General features: G+C 43.6%; 2 protein-coding genes across 6 annotated transcripts; one reads left to right on the top strand and one right to left on the bottom strand.

The window, feature by feature from the left end:
- The first annotated feature begins 5,612 nt into the window (after positions 1 to 5,612).
- On the top strand, positions 5,613 to 13,722 carry LOC112263244 (AN1-type zinc finger protein 5). 2 transcript variants are annotated; one of them, XM_024439303.2, is made up of 6 exons: positions 5,613 to 5,773; positions 10,265 to 10,429; positions 10,879 to 10,981; positions 11,087 to 11,172; positions 11,448 to 11,567; positions 11,991 to 13,722. In XM_024439303.2, exons 2-6 carry the CDS (start codon positions 10,267 to 10,269, stop codon positions 12,137 to 12,139), a joined length of 621 nt encoding a protein of 206 aa, XP_024295071.1. In that variant the 5' UTR covers positions 5,613 to 5,773; positions 10,265 to 10,266; the 3' UTR covers positions 12,140 to 13,722. The 2 variants fall into 2 exon arrangements, with proteins under 2 accessions (XP_024295071.1, XP_024295070.1); XM_024439302.2 differs by having other exon boundaries at positions 5,613 to 5,875.
- Positions 13,723 to 16,427: 2,705 nt separating this feature from the next.
- On the bottom strand, positions 16,428 to 21,833 carry si:ch211-214j8.12 (uncharacterized protein LOC100000539 homolog). 4 transcript variants are annotated; one of them, XM_024439299.2, is made up of 6 exons: positions 20,374 to 21,720; positions 20,028 to 20,145; positions 19,478 to 19,808; positions 19,164 to 19,330; positions 17,267 to 18,417; positions 16,429 to 16,969 (listed from the first exon to the last, which is right to left on the bottom strand). In XM_024439299.2, the coding sequence occupies exons 3-6, from the start codon at positions 19,710 to 19,712 to the stop codon at positions 16,588 to 16,590; spliced, it is 1,935 nt and encodes a 644-aa protein (XP_024295067.1). In that variant the 5' UTR covers positions 19,713 to 19,808; positions 20,028 to 20,145; positions 20,374 to 21,720; the 3' UTR covers positions 16,429 to 16,587. The 4 variants fall into 4 exon arrangements, with proteins under 4 accessions (XP_042186554.1, XP_024295067.1, XP_024295068.1 ...); XM_024439300.2 differs by having other exon boundaries at positions 20,028 to 20,139; XM_042330620.1 differs by lacking the exons at positions 20,028 to 20,145; positions 20,374 to 21,720 and adding an exon at positions 21,727 to 21,833 and having other exon boundaries at positions 16,428 to 16,969.
- Positions 21,834 to 22,239: the final 406 nt, after the last annotated feature.

Here is a 22,239-nt window from a genome sequence, read left to right as displayed (position 1 = left end):
TCTTTCAGTAGTATAGTTGGAATAGGTTCCAGTATGCAGCTTGAAGGTTTAGAGGCCATGACTATTTTCATCAATGTGTCAAGATATATAGTATTAAAAACTTGAGTGTCTCCCTTGATCCTAGGTCCTGGCAGTGTTGTGCAGACTCAGGACAACTGAGCTTTGGAAAAATATGCAGATTTAAAGAGGAGTCCGTAATTTGCTTTCTAATGATCATGATGTTTTCGTCAAAGAAGTTCATGAATTTATCACTGCTGAAGTGAAAGCCATCCTCTCTTGGGGAATGCTGCTTTTTAGTTAACTTTGCGACACTATCAAAAATACATTTTGGATTGTTCTCATTCTCTTCAATTAAGTTGGAAAAATAGGATGATCAAGCAGCAGTGAGGGCTCTTCGATACTGTGCTGTACTGTCTTTCCAAGCTAGTCGGAAGACTTCCAGTTTGGTGTAGCTCCATTTCCGTTCCAATTTTCTGGAAGCTTGCTTCAGGGCTTGGGTATTTTCTGTATACCAGGGAGCTAGTTTCTTATGACAAATGTTTTTTGTTTTTAGGGGTGCGACTGCATCTAGGGTATTACGCAAGGTTACATTTAGTTCCTCAGTTAGGTGGTTAACCAATTTTTGTACTCTGATGTCCTTGGGTATGTGGAGTGAGTCTGGAAGGGCATCTAGGAATATAGAATTTATAGCACGGCTTTTGATGCTCCTTGGTTGGGATCTGAGCAGATTTGTTGCGATTGCAAACGTAACTGGGTGTATTTATACACCATCTAAAATAGTGGTGCAACGAATCAAAAAACTCACAGTTTGGATCGGATCACGGTTTTGAGTCACGGATTGGATCATTTTTCGGGTCAGCAAAAAAAAAAGAGAGACAAAAATAACTTTGCTTTCCATTTATTACTTAAAGAACACTTAAAGCAGGGAACTTTTCAATTTTTAAATAAAATCTTAAAATAAAATATTCAATACTCAATTGTTAAATTAAAGTGCAATATGAACAATAGTGAATGAAAAAATTGCCTGTGTCAACATCATCAAAAAAAGTTAAGAAAGCAAAGCAGACCTGTGCTTTTCACTTCAAATTATTTTTCAAAAATATGAGGATGTCTACATTGTGTGGGGAGAGGGTAGACCTTTTTGCAATCTCTATGTCCCCTGCCGTGGAGAGCACCCTCTCGCTAGGAACTGAAGTGCCAGGCACAGCCAGGTAGCGTCTTGCCATCGTGGCAATGTGAGGGTATTTCCACTCATTGCTTTTCCACCATGTTAGTGGATCACCATCCACTGGAACGCCGCTTGCTGCATTGTAGGATGCCACCTCCTAGTTGATGGTGTTGGCAAACGTCTTGCCTGTGTCCTTGCTTGCAAATGTATCCCCGAAAAGCTCCTTCATGACCAAATTATTTTGTGGAGGAGATGCCTCTGAGTCTGCTCCTGTCGGCTGTGTCTTGACCCTGCAGAAAAAATGACTTGATCTATTAAGCAAATTATTTAGTTTCATATTTCATAGAATTATAATTGTGGCAACAACATTTAATAAAAGCCAAATAAAAAAATGGATGATTCTAATAGCAATAGCATAGACTAAGATTATACTGCAATATATTTATTATTTAAGTCATTCACTCTTATTTTTGGACCTCTTCAGTGGCCACAATCTCAGTGGTGAGATCACTGTATGTCCTCTGGTGTGGGGCAGGGTCTAGCTGAGACAGGGACTTGAACCTTGGATCCAGTGCAGTAGATCTATGAAGGTAGTCCTGTACATTAGGAGGGTATCCGGGGTTCAGGTTCTCTCTAATGGCAGCCTTGACATCTCTAGCGATGGTGCTGTCTTCCTCACTTGGGGCCATGGATTGTAGAATCTTTGTTTTCAGAGGTAGGATCATAGACACAGACGATGCAGTTTCAGTGCTCAATGCGCGAGGGGATTTCCTAGCGTGGCTCAAGCACTTTCATCATATTTTTAAACCCTTTGTTTTCCACAACAGAGTATGGCCTCATGTCTGCAGCGATAAACATCCCAATAGATTTGGTGATGGCTTCAGCCCGGTCTGATTCTGCAGCAAAGGGCTGCTTAAATGCCGCGTTGAGAAGTTGTTTCTTGGCTGAGTTTGCTCCCGTCACTGACACACCAAGGTGATGACGCTTTAAATGTGTGCTCTATGTTTTTTTTTCCATGATCATATGGCTTTCTTGTGTTCACAATGCCTACACACCATCATATTTGACAGGGAAGCCAAAATGCTCCCATACATGAGACTTAGATGAAGCAGGAGGCTTTTCCAGTTCTTCAGCTCCTCCGCCAGCCGTGGCTGTCACTACTCTTTTGTCTTCTTTGCTTTTTGCAACGCGAGCATCTAGGACTGATTCCTTGGGATTCAACATGCCCTTTCACATGAACAGTGCACACAACTGTTTTTTTTAAATAATCAAAATCAACCTTCAGGCTTCAGAGTAAAACACAACACGCAATCTGTCTTTGTCTTTATCTTTCCACTGCAACTCTGCATCGAGATTTAGGAAATTATTACTTTAAAAAGTAACAGCGGCAGTAAAACTGTATTTCACACTATGATGGTTAAAATGTACAATTAATCGGCGGTTCACATGCGTGCCGAATCATAGGAGGGGATCTGTACGGATCACGGCTCAACTACGGTCCGTTACACCACTAAACTATAGTGTAATTAATAACGTCAACATGCTAAAAGGGATATTCAAAGTCTGCTTTTTTTGGTTTGTACCCATCTACCAATAGGTGCCCTTCTTTGTGAGGCATTGGAAAACCTCCCTGGTCTTTGTGGTTGAATCTGTGTTTGAAATTCACAGCACGCTTGGAGTTTGCCAAAAGGCACCTAAAGAGAAAAGGCACCATGAGAAAAGGCACCATGAGACACCATGAGATTCTCTGTTCTGTTGAAACCAAGATTGAAGAGTTTGGCCTGAATGCCAAGCGTCACGTCTGGAGGAAACCTGGCAAAATCCCTGCGGTGAAGCATGGTGGTGGCAGCATCATGCTGTGAGGATGTTTTTCAGCAACGGGGACTGGGAGACTAGTCAGGATCTAGGGAAAGAAGAACAGAGCAAAATGTTCATCCTTCATGAAAACCTAATACAGAGCGCTCAGGACCTCAGACTTTGGCAAACATACACCTTCCAAAAGGACTACGACCCTAAGCAGACAGCCAAGACAACATAGGAGTGGCTTCAGGACAAGTCTCTGAATGTCCTTGAGTGGCCCAGCCAGAGCCCATACTTGAACCCAATCGAACATCTCTGGAGGGACCTGAAAATAGCAATGCAGCGACGTTCCCCATCCAACCTGACAGAGCTTGAGAGGATCTGCAGAGAAGAATGGGAGAAACTCCCCAAATACAGGTGTGCCAAGCTTGTAGCGTCATACTCAAGAAGACTCGAGGCTGTAATCGCTGCCAAAAGAGCTTCAACAAATCAGTGAGTAAAGGGTCTGAATACTTATGTAAATGTGATATTTCCCGTTTTTGATGTTTCATTATTGGGAATTGTGTGTAGATTGATGAGATAAAACAACAATTTAATCTATTTTAGAATAAGGCTGTAATTTAACAAAATTTGGAAAAAGTCAAGGAGTCTGAATACTTTCTTAATGTACCGTATATATAGACGTAGTTAGCGCCAAAAAAGGGGTTAAATATGGGTTAAAAAAAATACAATCATTTCCTGATCTTTCTTATATCGCTCAGATATAGGACAGATGCGTTTCTACGGGCTAATTGCAATTCAATGTTTCATCAAATAATGTTTAATATTTTGGGGGGATACCAAAAGGGGTCCTAAAATTCAAAATAAAATAGCTAAATGATGCTTGGTATGACCATCTTAAAACATTTCCATATGTTTGATTAGTAGAACCCCCCATCAGACCGTTTCCGCATTGAGCACTGGTACTTCCTGTTTGAGTTTTTGCTTGTAAGCAGGAAGCAGGAGGATAGAATTATGGTCAAGGGGAGTCCCAACATGAGAAAGGCAACCAGCCAGATAACAGTTCGGTACAGATCTGAACTAGAATAAACAGGTTGTCTATCCCACCCTACAATATGACCTCCCACTTCCTCCTTGTGATTCACGTCTTGGGGGAACACGCTCACCTTTCCACCAATAAATGCCACAATCTAGGGGTCCCAGCAAAGAGCACCTAACACACACACACAAAATATACCCCACCCCAATGTTTATCTTCAGCCCAGGATGTCCTGTATGGTGAAAGGAGTGACGTTATGGTTGAGGGGGGCGTGTAGGGACTTTTATGTATACCCACACGGCAAACACACTGAATGTTCAGTGTTTATTCCCCATGTTCAAATACACACCCACTGAAACCACAAACATGTTTTCAACATAGGGTGCAAAGTGGCACATTTAATGTGTGAAGATATTTGAGGGTGTTGTGCTGTTTTTGGTGTATAATGGTCTACAATTTCTTTTTAGAGTTTCCAGACAATGGGATCTCGACCTCCTTCGCAACATTATCTCACTCCACAAAGATGTTTCTGTTACAACAACACCTGCCGGTCAAGTTTCTCATGAAAGAGCAGAGCAGTCAGTACCTATTGACAAACAGTAGCTGTGTGTCTGATAGGTATGTCACCCAGTGCCGCCTCTAGCCCACGTGGGGCCCTAAGCGAGACTTGGTTTGGGTGCCCCACTCTGCGAATAGGCCCCCTCTGCATACAGGGGGCCTCCCTCTGCATAAAAGCAAAGCACTGCTGACATGGGCAAATTGAGTGACTGTCAATAACCACGCTTCCAACCCACATTTTTATGTGAGTAAAGTACATGTCAGATAAAAAAATGTCACCACAGGCCTGAAGGAAATAGCAAAGTTGTCGGTAAACCTTCCAATCAACAAAACAAAACCATAGAGAAGTTGAGACTGTTACTAGCCGGCTACCACCCGGTACTCTACCTTAGAGAATGCATCTTAGAGACTGCTGCCATATGTGCATAGTCATTGAACACTGGTCACTTGAATAATGTTTACATCATATTTTTGGTTTTGAAATCGTTTCTGTAGTTAGACACATAGCTCACTCTAATATAGCTATGCTGTACACATCATTCTCAGTATCTTGAGTAAATTCACCAAGTGTATACGTATAGACTACATTTGGATCACTGACTGCTATCTGGAACATTTTTGTGAGAAAAAAGACATCAGTCGAGTTGAAAATGCAATGGAAAACCATTTAACTTGAATATTTTGGATTCCTTACATGTTTTTATTTTATTTGATTATGTATTGATCTCGTATTGCAACACCCACACACCTGTCTGTGGACACAAATCTGATATTCACACAGAATAAACACACATATGTTACCACAAGCCGGTCGGTGTTATTTGAAAGACTCATTTAGACACATTGACTCATTAAGAATCATCATATGGCTCGATATTAAAACTGTAGGTGGAATGGATGACAAATGAATGTGCAATAAATACGGTATACTCACCACACCTCCCCCATGCTATTACACGCGCTCCGGGGCTTCTACCGTAGCGAATCACTGTACGGTATTTTCACCGTGACATCATCTGCCACTCCTCTTACTAAAGTAGGAAACAAACACCGCTCGACAGAGCAGAGGCGGGAGGGGGGGTGTAGAGAAAGAGAAGACATTTACACCTCTCACAGCCTCGGTCAAAGAAAAACAGCGAGAAAAGACATTTGGTGGACAGTACTCAACCAGACCATACATCGTGTGTACGTTTGATCAAATTGTGCAGGTGAGAATCGACATTTGAAACGGTTGGGTTGTCGTGGTGTATGGTTGAAGACCGAAAAAGGACACCGAAAATTGGATCAACATCAACTTAATATGGAATTTCGTAAGGAACCATTTTTATCAGAGCATCAATGAACTAGAAATATGTGTTGTCTTGTGGGGGGGAAGGTCGTATTTATCGTTGGTCGTTAGCCTCTGGTAAACAAGGTATAGCGAGCAAAAGCTGTCACCACCGCCTCGCTGAAAATATCACAAGCCTTCGAACGTGACCAGTCTGGCTGGGCCTGGGGAAAAAAGCAAGTCAGTCTGGGAGGGAGGGTCGCTAGCTAGCCATGTATGCTATAGTATCGGTTTTCGAGACTAAGGATAAAATAGCGACGTATAAGCTAGTTCTCTGTGGTTGTACTTTATCTGAAAAACGATACTAGTTAACAGCTAGTTGCAATTGCTAACCAGTTTTTGAGAATTGATAGCATGTTAGTTGATGCTGGTTGATTTCAATGAGTTTCATTTGAACGCGTAAGGAAATGTTAACATTGAATTCGGACATGCACAAATAAAGAATTAGGGTGCCAGCCTAGGTGCAAAGATTCATTTGAGTAATGGAGGCGCTAACGTTATCAAAACACGGCCAAACAACAGGAAGAGATGGTTAGCAGACAAAGAAAGCACAAAAGAACAAGGGTCAAAACATGGCCTGTATCTAATTCACTAATCTAGTTACAGAACATTGTTAGCTCAATTGTTGTGGTGTTAATTTGTTCTAGACGAGTGTGCGACAAAGCACTATTATTGCCTTTGCTCTCGACTATGTTGCTTGTCATGCGAATCTACGTTAGTTAGCTGGCTAACTCTTGTCTCGTACTTAGCACTTTTTAGCTGTAGCGTGACTCGGTGGTTTTGGGCCAAATCAATCTATTTCATTTTGTTCTTTGTCTGACCAAGACCATGTATAGTAGCTAGGACACCCCGCAGCAATGTTCCAACATCTAACGTTAGTGGAAAGCCTTCCCAGAAGAGTGGAGGCTGTTTAAAGGGGGGGGGGGACCTACTCTACATTAATGCCAATGATTTTAGAATGAGATGTTCGACGAGCAGGTGTCCACGTAATTTTGGCCATTTAGTCCATCTGTAGGCTAGTTTTAGAGTAATTTCTTTAAATTCATGGTATATCTAGGTAAATCTGTCGTGAATAACCACATTGTGCCAATTAATAAGCCACCCCCCAAGGGTGTGCTTAGGCTACAGTCAGACACATTAATGCGTGTTTTGTTTCGTGTTGATTGCATTAATTAGTTTAAACAAATTAGCCTAGCTAATAGTCACTACAGGCTCTGGAGTGGTGGATGCATGTGGAGCACATTGATTGACGTCGCCTCATAGACCCTGCTGCTCCCCGACAGATGTCAATGACAGTGAAGCAAAAATACTCACTATTTTGTGTTTCCAGGAAAATGGATGATTGCTTGCAAATGCTATTTATTTCTCTTTGAGAAAGCGATGATTGAGAGCATTTGTGTTCCATGCATATCCAGGTGGCAAACAGGTTGTCGTGCAGTACCGCCCGTGACAATCGAACATTTTGGCCCAGGCAACATGTTCTTCACCACAAAGTCATAAAAACACCACCTGTTTCTACAATTTCGCTTTTGGAGGAAAAAATAAATAAATATTTACCTTGTGGCTGTGGTAACTAGTGTAAACCAGGCAACGTCAACAATTGTGGCGCTTGCAGGGGGCTTTGCAGTCAGCAGGCAGACACGTGATACAGTCGAAGAGGCTTTTCCAAGGAAATCCTTACGTGACAGGCCACCTTGGTGGAGGTTGGGGCCTACACTATGGGGTTGGAGAGTGCAAAGGGCTGTCAGAATTTTATGTTTGTCCTTCGCATCCTCGCAGGGCCATGACACTGACATCTCTGAATGTTCTGAACAGGCTGCTGTGGCCCCTTCCTGGCAGAGCATTTTTTAAAAATGTTATCGTCATCTATAATATAAATCTGTTTATTTCTCTTGCAAAGTTACCCGTTCAGTACCTGGAACTTAAAGACAAGCTCCTGAACTTTGGCCCCTAAGTATTTTTTTTTACCTCCAACTTTGGGCTGGATGTGTCTGTGTAGTTCGTACATGCAGAATTACTGTTTTACCTTAATTAGCTATGTAATCCCAAATTTGAAAACATGGGCCAGCTCCCTAGCAATTCAAGTTCAACCAATGAGTTTCAGCTCCTCAGCATTTGAGTGACACCAAGCGAGAGGCACACATTGCAGAGCGAGAGAGATGGCAATGAGGTGGTGCACAAATCTGCACATGCAGTACCTTCGCAAAGTATTCAGACCCCTAGACTTTTCCCACATTTTGTTACTCTACTTATTCTAAAAAAAAATAGAAAATTCTCTCAACAATCTACACACAATAACCCGTAATGACAAATGTAGAAATTTTAGCAAATTTATATAAAAAAAAGAAATACCTTGTTTACATAAGTATTCTGACCCTTTGCTATGAGACTTGAAATTGAGCGCCGGTGCATCCTGTTTCCATTGATCATCCTTGAGATGTTTCTACAACTTGATTAGAGTTCACCTGTGGTAAATTAAATTGATTGGACATGATTTGGAAACACTTGTCCCATATAAGATTCCACAGTTGACAGCGCATGTCAGAGCAAAAACCAAGTCATAAGGTCGAAGGAATTGTCCGTAGCTCAGAGAGGATTGTGTCGAGGCACAGATATGAGGAAGGGTACCAAAACATTTCTGCAGCATTGAAGGTCACCAAGAACACCGTTGCCTCTATTCTTAAAAGGAGAAGTTTGGAACCACTAAGACTCTTCCTAGAGCTGGACCCCTGGCCAAACTGACCAAGAACCCGATGGTCACTCTGACAGAGCTCCAGAGTTCCTCTGTGGAGATGGGAGAACCTTCCAGAAGGACAACCATCTCTGCAGCACTCCACCAATCAGACTGTTATGGTAGAGTGGCCAGACGTAAGCCACTCCTCAGTAAAAAGCACATGACAGCCCGCTTGGAGTTTGCCAACAAGGCACCTAAAGGACTCTGACCATGAGAAACAAGATTCTCTGGTTTGATGAAACCAAGATTCAACTCTTTGGCCTGAATGCCAAGCATCACGTCTGGAGGAAACCTGTCCCCATCCCTATGCTGAAGCATGATGGTGGCAGCATCATGCTGTGGGGATGTTTTTCAGCAGCAGGGACTGGGAGACTAGTCCGTATCGGGGCAAAGATGAACAGAGCAAAGTATGGAGAGATCCTTGATGAAATCCTGCTCCAGAGCACTCAGGACCTTCGACTGGGGTGAAGGTTCAACTTCCAACAGGACAACAACCTTAAGCAGACAGCCAAGACAACACAATAATGGCTTTGGGACAAGTCTCAATGTCGTTGAGTGGCCCAACCAGAGCCTGGACTTGAACCCTATTGAACATTTCTGGAGAAACCTGAAAATAGCTGTGCAGTGACACTCCCCATCCAACCTGACAGAGCTTGAGAGGATCTGCAGAGAAGAATGGGCGAAACTCCCCAAATACAGGTGTGCCAAGCTTGTAGCGTCATACTCAAGGTTGTAATCGCTGCCACGGTGCTTCAACAAAGTACTGAGTAAGGGTCTGTATACTTATGTAAATGTGATATTTCAGTTTATTTATTTTAATACATTTGCTAACATTTATAAAAACCTGTTTTATAGCTTTGTCATTATGGGTTATTGTGTGTAGATTGATGAGGAAAAAATGTAATTCAATCAATTTTAGAATAAGGCTGTAACATATCAAAATTAGGAAAAAGCCAAGGGTTTGGAATACTTTCCAAATGCACTGTATGTGACATAGTAAACAGTGATCACTTTTGGCTTATGAGCACTACTTTGACAACTACTGGCTAAAAAGTACATCAAAGTTCCGGAGAATCTCTTGTCTTGCTACAGCACCTTCGAGGGTTAATGACAAAACTGATCAGCAAATGTGACTCCTCGGTCTATTCTCCCCCTATTGGCACTATTCTGTCCTTGTCACACACAGGCGGTGAACATTGTAAATAAATATCCATCAACATGTGCTTAATCGTGACAAGCTGGAGGAGGAACAGCTGACACTATTATAGGCCTAGTCATTTATGGTAATGACACATCCTGGTCCTGACTCCTGTTGATGTGAGCAGCTCCTGCCAAGGAGGGGAGCTGAAAGTCTTAGGCCTAATTCGTCTCGCCGTTCATTATGTTTTCTTGTGCACGAGGAATTTCAACCCTCTAACTTTGGTAGTAGAATTCTTGCTTCAATGGATGTATTTAAAAAAAAAAAATCTCCCGTTTCTTCATTAGTTTTACATTTCCTTCCTAGTATGTTATTTTCAAATGTATGAGCCTAACCACCACCTACATTTGGTCACCTAAGACACACTGTTACGCATGCAGACACACACACACACACATACTCCCACACTAACAAGGTACCTTGCTCCCATTTGTTGACAGCGATGGCCCAAGAGACGAACCCGAGCCTGACGCCTGTGCTTTGTGCCACTGGCTGTGGTTTCTATGGCAACCCCAGAAACAATGGCATGTGCTCGGTCTGCTACAAGGAGCATCTGAACCGACAGCAGAGTAGTGACTGCAGCTTGAGCCAACTTAGCCCAATGGGTAAGTTCCCCCTCCACCCTCTCTCTTACTGACCACACAAATTTACATCAAACAGTGCGTCCCCCTCCCCTCCACCCCCTAAAAATCACTATTTGCATTAGGATTGTCACGATACCAGTATTGCGATACTAAGATACTATTTGGTCCTTTAAAAAAAACTACTGTATGACACATTGTGTGCTATTGCTTGGAAAGAAAACATGTGATTCTGGGTGACAACATAAGGCTGCTTGTTTCCAACAATAGGACTGTTTTTCTCAGGAAATTTAGCCCACTTCATGTTTTGTTTCATTGCCAAGATACCTCGGAGTGTTGCGATTCTGGTATCGCGATAATGCTAATTTGCATACACGTTATGGACCAGCTGCACTCTTGAGTGGAAACCGTTGAAGCAAAATTGAGTTTCGTCTCCCATCTGAGGTTGATGTTTTGCTTTTGCTGTGTCACAGGAGCAGTCGGTAGTCCTACCTCTGAGGCCTCAGCCATCCAGAGGCTAGAGGCCAGTCTCACCAAAGTAGATCCTTCATCTGGCTCTGCTACAGACATGGCTAGGTAAGGTGTGCTTGTTTGTCCGCATGTGCTACAATGGATGTCTTATTGCTTTATGCGCTCTCATATCTGTAACTTATAATTTTCTTTCATTCGCCCCCTCTGCAGAACTATTCAAGGCTCTCTTCCAGTGACTCAACAAATGACCGAGATGAGCATCTCAAGAGAGGATAACCCAGATTCCCTAGAGCCTGGTAAAACACACACTTCTAGAGGGAAACATTGCTCTGTTCGACCCACTTTAGCATTGGCTATTTCGATGCACCCTGACTTGTATACTTTGCAACTAACTGTGGTTTTACATACAGCCTCAAACACGGAGGCTGCCTAAAATAAACCAGATTAAAAATACCCTTGTATGTGAGTGCTGAGACTGCCTCAGAAAAAAACACAGGAACAGTTCTATTTGAATCCGAAGACTGAAATAAGTATATATTTAAGTGTTTTTCTCCTCTGTTTCCTCCTTCAGTTGTGAGTCAGCCTACTGCGTCTAGCCCCGTCACGGCCAGCGGCGACGAGGCCAAGGAAGACACCCCCAAGCCCAAGAAGAATAAGTGCTTCATGTGCCGCAAGAGGGTGGGCCTCACAGGTGAGCGTGCCACAGCAGGACGTGGTGCTTCTCAAAGGAAGTGGGATGACAGGGTTGAGCAATGCATACGACGTCATGCCTTCTTGCGAAAGAGGTTGGCCATGTTCCAGGCCACCTACACTGCAGTTGCACAAATAGTCAAGTCATACTGATGGCATTTCTGCAATGTAAAACACTACTTCCGCATTTGTGATTGGCCTCAGATCTCTACTATGCATAAATGGTGTGTAACACGCAGGAACCCCATCAATATCACTTATTTATCTGGTCATCTGCGTAATGCGGCTGCATCGTAGGTGGTTTGGAATGTAACCCTAGTCTTTCTGTGTGTTTGGTCTTATCAAAGGTTAATTCTTATTGAGTTGGTGTTTGGTTCATACTGTGGTTCCCCACTAATCTCTGACCTTTTGAACTCTACTCCAGGGTTCGACTGTCGCTGTGGGAACCTGTTCTGTGGTGTCCATCGGTACTCCGACAAGCACAACTGTCCTTACGACTACAAGGCTGAGGCAGCTGCCAAGATCCGCAAGGAGAACCCTGTTGTGGTCGCTGACAAGATCCAGAGAATATAGGGTTAAGAACCATCCACACAGAGACTAGAGTATGATGTAGAACCCTTGACATGAACACTGGCACGAGTGGCAAAAGGATGTCATTTTTAAAGTCACAACCTTGAGAAAGGACAGAGATCCTGCCCGTTGGGGAGATGCATGAACGGTCACTTTTTTGTTACGTTTATTATTATTTTTTTCCCTTTTTGCTGATATTCTGTGTATATATATATAAAAAAAAAAAACATTTTAAAAGAGCAGCCCAGGGTAACTTTCCAGGAGAGACGTGTCTGTTCTGCAGAACCTATATCTATCTGGACGTTCTATCACAACTGAATATGGCCCCTGAGCTGTTTGGCCACTGTTGCCAAATAGCCGACAGCTATTCTTTTATAAAGTTGTGTGCACATGCAGTATCCTGACGAGTTCAGTTGAATCTCCATTTCTACGTTCCGTTCCCATTAGTGTCAGTCGGGTCAGTTGTCCGATAGGTATGACTATCTCCCAAAATGCAGGTGGGCTTTTATCCCCCAGACTGTGACCTGCCTACCTCACAGCAGCAGGTCATCTTTCTCTTCATCACAATGTCCACGTGAAACTTTTTCCTAATGGTCTCCCCTTACAATCACTTCATTATTTCCAGAGGAAGGGGTTACCTCTGACATTTTTAAAGCAGTCCTTAGGCACCATTTCTGTTTGATCACCTGAACGCCGTGGCCCGTCTTTATGGTCATTGTAAGAGGTGTGAGAAGGAGTACAAAAACATTTTTACCAACTATCATGTGGGACAGGACTTTTAGTCAAGGAGGTCCTAGACTAATCTAAGGTCAGAATCTCCCAACTGTGGTCTCGGCAGAGGCTTGCGTGCATTGACCCTGGTGCAGTTCTCTGGGTGAGACTTAGGCACTACCCATCTGTTTTATTGGCTATATGGGGGGGTGAATGGGAGAGCAACCCCATGCAGTAATATCTTAAATCATGTAAAATATCTGAATGAATTGCTAGGTCATTATTGTATCTGCTGAGAGACATGTTTAATCTCTGTTTTTTATATACATTAACATAGTACTGATATTAGCACATGTATTCAGTGCAGTTGTGAAGTTAGGGTATATGAGACAGCCTTGCTTTGTGTTGATTTTGGTGTGCGTGTTCAGTGAGTTTGAGTGAACACATGGGTGTCAGATTGTGTGCACCTCCACTTCATTTTGTGAAGCAATATATCCCGTAGCTCTGCACACGTTTCCAAGGCTACAGGAGCATGACAGAACTGAGGTTTTGATAACTAGATTCCAGAGTTGGATTCCAACGGATCTTTTCAGCTTTCTTTCCCTTATTGGTCTGTGTGACTGATCTAGAGCAGTGTGTGTGTGAGACTTTCCTTGGCTGTGTGAAATATTGATACAAGTGTGTCCTGTGTAGATTTTTCTTCTCCCATAGGGATGAGGTTTTTACCCTTTTAAAACAAAGGTATCCATTTCAGTTTTTTCCTTTTAGTTATGCAAATTTGTACAAAAAAAACTGATATTTATGAATGACATAATCTTGCTACCCAGCATTACAGCATAATTGTATCATGTAAATAAAGACTGTGTACAGAGACATTGCAAGGCCTGGTTGTTTACATTATAGGAGTAAATATGTGGGCCAGTCAGACTGTTTGGAAGCAGTTTTCAACCCCGGTGTTTTCTCACACACCTGTCACAGGCTTGGGGTGGGGGAGTGCGTCGGCAGAAGGAGTCATGCTGGCAGCTGCTCAGACAGTGCAGGCCCGGGGAGAGAGCACGAGAGGGAGACTGCAAAGATAACTACTCTGCTCTACTCCGGTACCTCAATGCCATCCCTCCCTACCTCTGTGCATGGAGGAAAAAAAGAGGACGGCTGATGTGGGACATGTGCCGGGGGATCATAGAACCAACGTGTTCTGTTCAACCTGACCCATGAACAGCTGGGGAGGTCCTGTAGCCTCCCTCTAGGGGTTGGGACAGACACACATTCCTACCCCCCTAGCGGACAGACCCTTAATTTCTTATGGGTGTCTGTATTTCACTTGCCATTTGTGTGTATTTCTGGAAAGCTGGTTCAGTGTTTGACATCACAGTGACAGATGTGGATATGACATGAATGCACCTCTGTCTACTGTGGGGAGTTGGGAAGGAACACTGAGCTAGGGGAACTAAGGTAAGGAAGGAGATTGTTTCTGAATTCCAAATTGACCTCTAGCCCCAACACCCGAGCCACTAATGTAGATCTGAGAGGATTGGATGAGTGTTACGGTAATAGCTTCTTTCCTTTAGATTGACAACATTTCCCCCCAGCCATACAGGAGGGGCTTGGGGTTGGTTTTGGATTCGGGGAACGAGAGCACGCTCACAAGTAGGGCCATAGGGGAAAGTGGGAGTGTTTTGAGAGAATTGGGCGAGTTCACGGTGAACATGGAAAATGGACAGGCTTGAGATTATGAAGGGGTGACCTGAGGTAGCGTCACTAAGCTCTCGGAGTGTAACCAGATTAGACCAGTCTGAGCCCGGTCCCAACGATCAGACGCACTCCCTTACCATACAGAACACTCTAAACACAGACACCTTTTCCATTCCTTTTGACCTGTTCTCTGCTTCTCCATCCTTATCAATCCTTCTGACATGTGTTCCTCTCTTTTGCCCAGACTAAATGGATAAAGAGAAAAAGTGTGGGGGAGAGGGAGACAGGTTCGCAGGCTTGCCCTTGTTCTAGGTTTAACATTAAGTGTCAGTAGCCATCAAGGAAGCTCCTTTGAATCACTGAGATTTGAGTCATTGAAAGGGAACCGGGGAGGAGTAGTGGGAGAAAAGGGTTAGTTGGTTAGTGATAGTGAGTGATCAGGGATGGGGGGAAAAAGTAACTTATTGTGAAAGTCAAGTGTTTCATTAACATGACTAAGGCCTTTAGATAGGTCAAGAGGTCACAACTTTTGAGTGATTGGGACAAAGCAAACATGCTATTTGTCTTGACCTAGTTTTACATTACTGTGTTTGAAACTGCTAACCACCTGCTGGGGACAAGCATTAGAGGATATTGTGACAAAGGACCTGCCCGGGGACACTTTAGGCATTCCAGAAATTCTTGGAGGCAACGCAGCAGCCAGAGTCAGGTAAACCACAAATTCAGCAACTTTGTAGGTGAATAATATATTGAAAAGATGGATCTGTTGAGTGCAGTATAATTTTATGTAATTTTATACAATACAAAAGTCATTAAAAAGCTATGACAAATTATTCTTGTTATAAGAATGTTTTTTGTCCTTTTTTGTCTATAGTGATAATATATATTATAAAGTGGGTGGTTCGAGCCCTGAATGCTGATTGACTGAAAGCCATGGTATATCAGAACGTATACCATGGGTATGACAAAGCATTTATTTTTACTGCTCTAATTATGTTGGTAACCAGTTTATAATAGCAATAAGGCACCTCGGGGGTTTGTGATATATGGCCAATATACCACGGCTAAGGCCTGTGTCCAGGCACTGCGTTGCATCGTGCATAAGAACAGCCCTTAGCCATGGTATTTGGCCGTATACCACACCCCCTCGGGCCTTATTGCTTAATTCTACAACAGGGGCAGGCAACTAGATTCAGCCGCAGGCCGATCCTTGTCGAAGTGGATGGTCAGGAGGCCGGAACATAATGATAATAATTTGTACACTGCAAATTGACCACAACTAAGCCCAAAAAGATTGTATTTGAAAATAAATAATTTCACACTTTGATTACATTGAGACACGATCACATGCAGTGCCTTTCAGAAAATATTCATACTCCTTGACTTATTCCACATTTTGTTGTTACAGTCTGAATTCAAAATGTTTTTAAAATATTTTTATCTCACCCTTCTACACACAATACCCTATAATGAAAAAGTAAATGTTTTTAGAAATGTTTGCAAATGTATTAAATACAGAACTCTCATTTACATAAGTCTTCACACCCGAGTCAATTCATGTTAGAATCATCTTTGGCAGCGATTACAGCGGTGAGTCTTTCTGGGTAGGTCTCTAGAAGCTTTGCACAATATTTGCACATTCTTCTTGAAAAAAAATCTTCAAGCTCTGTCAAGTTGGTTGTTGATCATTGCTAGACAGCCATTGTCAAGCTGACTTAAATCAAAACTCTAACTAGGCCACTCCAGTGTATATTTGGCCTTATGCTTTAGGTTATTGTCCTGCTTAAAAGTGATGTCGTCTCCCAGTGTCTGTTGGAAAGCAGACTAAACCAGGTTATCCTCTAGGATTTTGACTGTGCTTAGCTCTATTCTGTTTATAAAAAAAAAAAACGTCCTAGTTTTTGCAGATGACAAGCATACATATAACATGATGCAGCCACCACCATGTTTGAAAATATCAAGAGTGGTACTCAGTGATGTGTTGGATTTGCCCCAAACACACAGTATGTGTAAATGAGGGTGCCCCTGCCTGGCAGATGTAAAGCACATCATGTCCATGTGATAGTGATACAACGTTGCCTCCTGGTGGCTGTCCTCTGTAGCTGCCTCATGTTGTCCAGGCTCACTGCCCAGCAGCCTCTCAGGTCCAGGCTGCTCAGACGCCTGTTGATGGTCATCAGGCCCGACGCCGTCTCCATGGAAACGTCACTGCGGACAAGGCTGAGGTGGCATAGTTGTTGTAGTGGAGGGCTGTTGGGTCGGGCGGTGGGGCGCTTCAGAAGCTTCTGGAACACAGGCTCCAGTGGACAAGGCACTGCCACCAGGGAGACCCTCTCCAGGAGGGGAGAGCCGGATAGTACGCTCCACAGCGCCCCCCCCAGAGACCTCCAGGACATGACGGTCTTCATCTGGCGCTGGTCATAGGAGAAGCTGGAGGAGAGAGAGACAGATGAGCACTGAACAGGATATCACAACTTCAATGGGAAGAGATATACAGAAGCTTAAACAATGGTGCAGTCAACACCATAGCTTACATCCTGGGGAAGTCAACACTAAATACAGATATCCAGAGGTTTCAGGGGATCGCATGACCCACTCACCAACACAGGACCTGCGGAGAAAATGACTGGGGATTCCCAGCTGGCATGTGGCCCATTGAGTCGTACCTATGACGCCCTACAGAGAGAGCATAGCGAGTTAACTCTATTTGTACAGCAGTTGACCTACTTTAGGGAGAGAGAGCACAGTTGTGGTAGACAGGGTAGATCCCTGTCGTCGTCCTCCTCCTCCTCTTCCTCCTGGGGGGCTAAAGGAGGCTCAGCGTGGATGACGAGGCTCCTCAGCCTGGGACAGGCGTGGAGGAGCTCCAGCATGGCTGTCTGAGAGCTGGTTCTGACCCCTTCCAGGGTGAGAGAAACCAGGGAGCCCATCATAGCACGCAGGGCAGGCAGCAGCTCATCCAGGGGCCCTGTGAAGCGCACAGAGAGTCCCCTCAGCTGGCCTGCCCACCTGGCCAGGCCTGCAGCCAGACAAGACCCCTGGCTAGGCCCACCCTCCTCACAGTCCAGTGATATAGAGCGCAGCTCGGGGCAAAGCTGACTTACAGCCTCCAGAGTCCCACCAGACATGCCCTGCGCCTCCCTTAGACGTAAGGTAAAGCCCTCACCCCCTGCCCCCCCCACTCCCTCTTCTCTTCCTTTCTCAACACTGTCTTCTTCTATTTCCTTCCTTGTTCTCATCTGGGCATCACCTCTTCCACCTCCAACTCCCCTTGTCTCCTCACCTGTACCCTCATCCTCACTCTCACCCTCACTCGCCCACGAGAAACGGTTGTCATTTTCCTCCTCTTCAATTTCCTCCACATCCGCTCCTGATATCTCGCCTGTGTCTGTGGCCCTCCCACTCTGCCTCCTCTCCCTCCACACCTCCCAGAGACTGGGCAGCCCCTCATTGGTCGTGAGCTCCTCAGTCCCTCCGAACTCCCTGCTGTGTATGAGGCCACAGGCTTCCCCCAGGCCCTCCATTGCCACTCTCTCCAGCCACGGCAGGGAGAGCAGGAGGAAGGCCATGGCAGCCACCCCGTCTCCATCCCCCTCCCCAAAGCCCACATCCAGAGCCAGCAGGCTGCTGAGGGGGGGTGGGGAGGTGCAGGAGGAACCCCTCAGGCAGAGCAGGCCTGCGGGGGGCAGGAAGTGGCAGCGGGACACGTCGAGGTGGCGCAGCGCGGGGCAGTGGTGGGCAACCACCTCCACAACCTGTCTGTCACAAGGGGTGCCAGCCAGAGAGAGAGAGCGCAGGGAAGGCAGACAACCCAGCAGGTCACACTGGACATGGGCAGACACCTGCTGGGCTCCAGAGAGGTCCATGGAATGCAGGCTCTGAGGGAGATAGTGAGAACCCATACATACAGTGAGCTCCAAAAGTATTGGGACAGTGACACATTTATTGTTGTTTTGGTTCTGTACTCCAGCACTGAGTGACGATGAGTGAGAAAATTAGAGGGATACATTTCATACTCTCCCAGAAACGCTAACCTCCCCTGTTATTGTCATGGTGAGAGGTTAGCAGCATGTCTTAGGGTTATGATATTTGTGCGTCTAACTTTCTCACTCATCATTATTTACGATTCATTCAGGATTATCCGTAAGCATCCAAATGAATGTAGAAGTGTTGCTACATATTCTATTCTTATTTACAATATAAGTGACTCCAAAATGACACAATAGATTATTTACAATTCATTTCTATTGGGCACAAAATAATCTTAAGCACAACCTAAACAAACAGCAAATGCATCCAACAAGTTTGTAGAGTCACAAGCTTGACGTAATCATTGCGTGCTAGGAATATGGGACCAAATACTACATTTTTGTCCCAATACTTTTGGTCCATAAAATTGGGGGACTATATACAAAGTGCTGTCGTTTCTAAACGGTTTACCCGATATTGATGAAAATACCCCCAAATTAAAGTTGACAGTCTGTACTTTAACCTCCGTCATTATATCATTTCAAATCCAAAGTGCTGGAGTACATTGCCAAAACCAAACAAAAAATGTGTCACTGTCCCAATACTTTAGGAGCTTACTGTAACACATACTATAAATTATAAGGGGGACCAAAACCTGGCAGCGAATCCCGATGAGGGTGCAGAGGCTGGGGGTGACCAGAGCAGAGTGGCCCCCAAGAGATAGGGTTCTGAGCTGAGGGATCAACAGGAGGTGTAGCGCCGCACGGGACAACTCACACCTGGAGGACAGGACAGACAGGAGCTCCTCTACCAGCTCAGCCGCTAGAGAAAGAGACAGACAGAGAGGGGACACAGACACACACACACTTTTACCAGTAACTAGTGGACTAATCATGTGCACATTTACAAATGACCAGCAATGGCATCATATACATACACAATCCCTTCCAGTTCCTATGACAGACTCACGCAGCAGGGTGAAGGGGCCCATGACGTATCTGAAGAAGTACTGATCCATGTAGTTATCAGCGTAGTCTTTGACCCACACTTCCTTCATGTTCTCCGCCAAGTTCCACAGACAAAGCTGGGTCAGTCGGGGAGGGTGATCATCATCCTTCTCCCATCTTCCTCGTCCTCTAATCTTCCTCTTTCTCACTACCTGTTTCGCAGCCCTGGGCTCCATCATTGCACGGAATAGAGGCATCTCCAACTCTCAGCTGGCGTCTCGCTGGTTCAAGGATCAATGTAGTCTACAGTACTGGCACCATTGTGTCCTTGCAGGTATGGAAAATATATGCAGCTGAAGGGCAGAGAATAATAACATTGTAATAAAGATAGTAATAACATTGTAATAAAGAGAGTTATAACATTGTAATAAAGAGAGTAATAACATTGCAATAAAGAGAGCAATAACATTGTAATAAAGCTACAGTCTACAGTTCACACACAGTAAGAATAATAAAAGTACATTTTTCACATATTTGAAATATAATAAAACTTAGGAGTTCGGCTGACATACATTTTTCTCAGCAACCCTTGAGCCAGGGGGAGGCAAAGGGGGACATCCGTATTGTTGAAAGTACCAAGTAGGGTCGGACCTACTGTTGAATTTACCGTAAAAGGTTTATCAGCTGTACCTTAAAATAACAACCTTTGATTTAGGGGTATCGTTGCCAACAAACTGCACATGAACACAACATAGACCAAACGTACTATCACCAATAACAGTTTATTTGTGGGTGCGAAATTGGATGCAACACTGTCAGATCAACGTTATTGTTTACTTAGACAACAGCTTAACTCGCAATAAAAAAAATTGCTGAAAACAGCCAATACAATATTTTACAATATTCTTTCCAATTTACCGTTTATTTCTTGGTGTTAGAATCCGACTGTAGGTGTTCGGGTCCGGGGCGTTGACATCGGGTGAGGAATTATGGGGAACGTTCAAGAACCCCAACCGTTAGTGTTTAAAACGGATGTTGATGCGTCTAGCTCAGTCTATAATCTATCACACATATACATACATTTGTATGTTGCATAAGAAGAACATTTATTTATAGTGACGTCCTATGTTTATTTGTTATTGTACACACAAATAGGTATAGAGGCTACATTTATCCTAGTTCTAAGTACGCTTCATACCTCTTTATCTTGAGGAATTGGTATAAAATAATTTAAATATAAATGGTATAACATCCAATGTTGACAGGTATTAGGATGTTAAAAACTCAAAGTGTATTTCAAAATACTGTATGTAGGCCTATAGGAGATTATATTTACATTGAAATAATCAAACTAGTCCCAGCAGTTGTAATCAAAATGTTATGTGCTTGATTTCCTCTCTGGATCAATGAGCTCAGTCCCTCGATCAGCAGAACGGAGCGGTATCGTGTGTAAAGGGGGTTAAGTTCAAATCTCATTTTATTTGTCACATGCGCCGAATACCGAATTTACAGTGAAATGTTTACAAAAACACAATAGCACAATTGGTTACGGGATCGTAAACCGGCTGCCATCTCCTTCGTCGCCATTCTTCTTCAAGTTAACCTCTACTGTACGACTGCCCCATACTGGTCTCAACCAGTGATCCTCTGCTTCGCACTGATAACATGTACAGCATATGTGCCAACATGTACAAAAATGAAATAAAAATGCCATGTGTAACGGACTTATGAACATATCGTGACAGCCCTCTTTGACAACTTTCCAACGGGTTGAGCCACCCAAACGGTACCAATTGGACTGCTCCATCCGTGACATTTCAAGCTTGTTGTGGAGTGAGTTTACGATATGTTCTTAACTCCGTTAAACGTTTTATTTTGGAACATATGCTGTAAATGTTATCATTCACATAAAGCCTACCTACAGGTAAAGTACATACACTGACAATCAGTGCTTAAATGTGCACATCGGGAGGCGACGGAACAAAAAGTGAGTGCGAAAGGGGTGTGACCAGGGGAGCTGAAGTACTCGTAGGCAAGGCATACATTATTATATATATGTTTTAACATTGCATGCATATCATCGCATTACCGTAGTGGCATAGAGCAGTAGAGGAACTTACAAAACTTGCGTACATGGGTAACATTTTTTAGTAGCCTAGGGGTCCGAGAAAAACGTGGCCTTTTATAAACGCATTTCATGCAATTATACATAATTTTACAACCGAGGTAAAACCAGTTTCAGGTTGGATATTCGCCTGTAGTTTTACTTACGTCCAACAACAGCAGTTAGGTACCATCAACATAGTGACAAATCAAATTTTTCTAATTTCAATAGCTCTTTAACCATTACTCCTAAAACTTTCAAAACTGGTTCTAGATAACCCGATGGCATAGACACATTTTGCACACACGTTTCAATAGCCCTTTGGTCATATGACCTACTGACTTCAACAAGGTTCAGAATGTACACTCAGTGGGCCTACACATTGCAAACCCTTTAGTTTGTCCATTTTCATCTTACACGTTTTTACATTAATTTTTCAAACAAACATTCTAATTTCAATAGCTCCTTGGTCATGTGACCTACTGACTTCAAACAAGGTTCAGAATGTCCACTGACTACCCTTGTATAGTCAGTGGACTATAGTTATTCCATTGTACTGGATCTAATACATAAACATTTTACAACCATTCATACATGTATATTTTTTAATGAAATACTATGAAAAACTCTCTTGGCTGCTGGCTCAGTCACTTTCAGACATGTGCAGAGCAGACTGAAAG

The sequence above is a fragment of the Oncorhynchus tshawytscha genome, linkage group LG12 (genome assembly GCF_018296145.1).
Source record: "Oncorhynchus tshawytscha isolate Ot180627B linkage group LG12, Otsh_v2.0, whole genome shotgun sequence".
Taxonomy (NCBI): Eukaryota; Metazoa; Chordata; class Actinopteri; order Salmoniformes; family Salmonidae; genus Oncorhynchus; species Oncorhynchus tshawytscha.
This window is presented reverse-complemented; position numbering and strand designations above follow the sequence as displayed.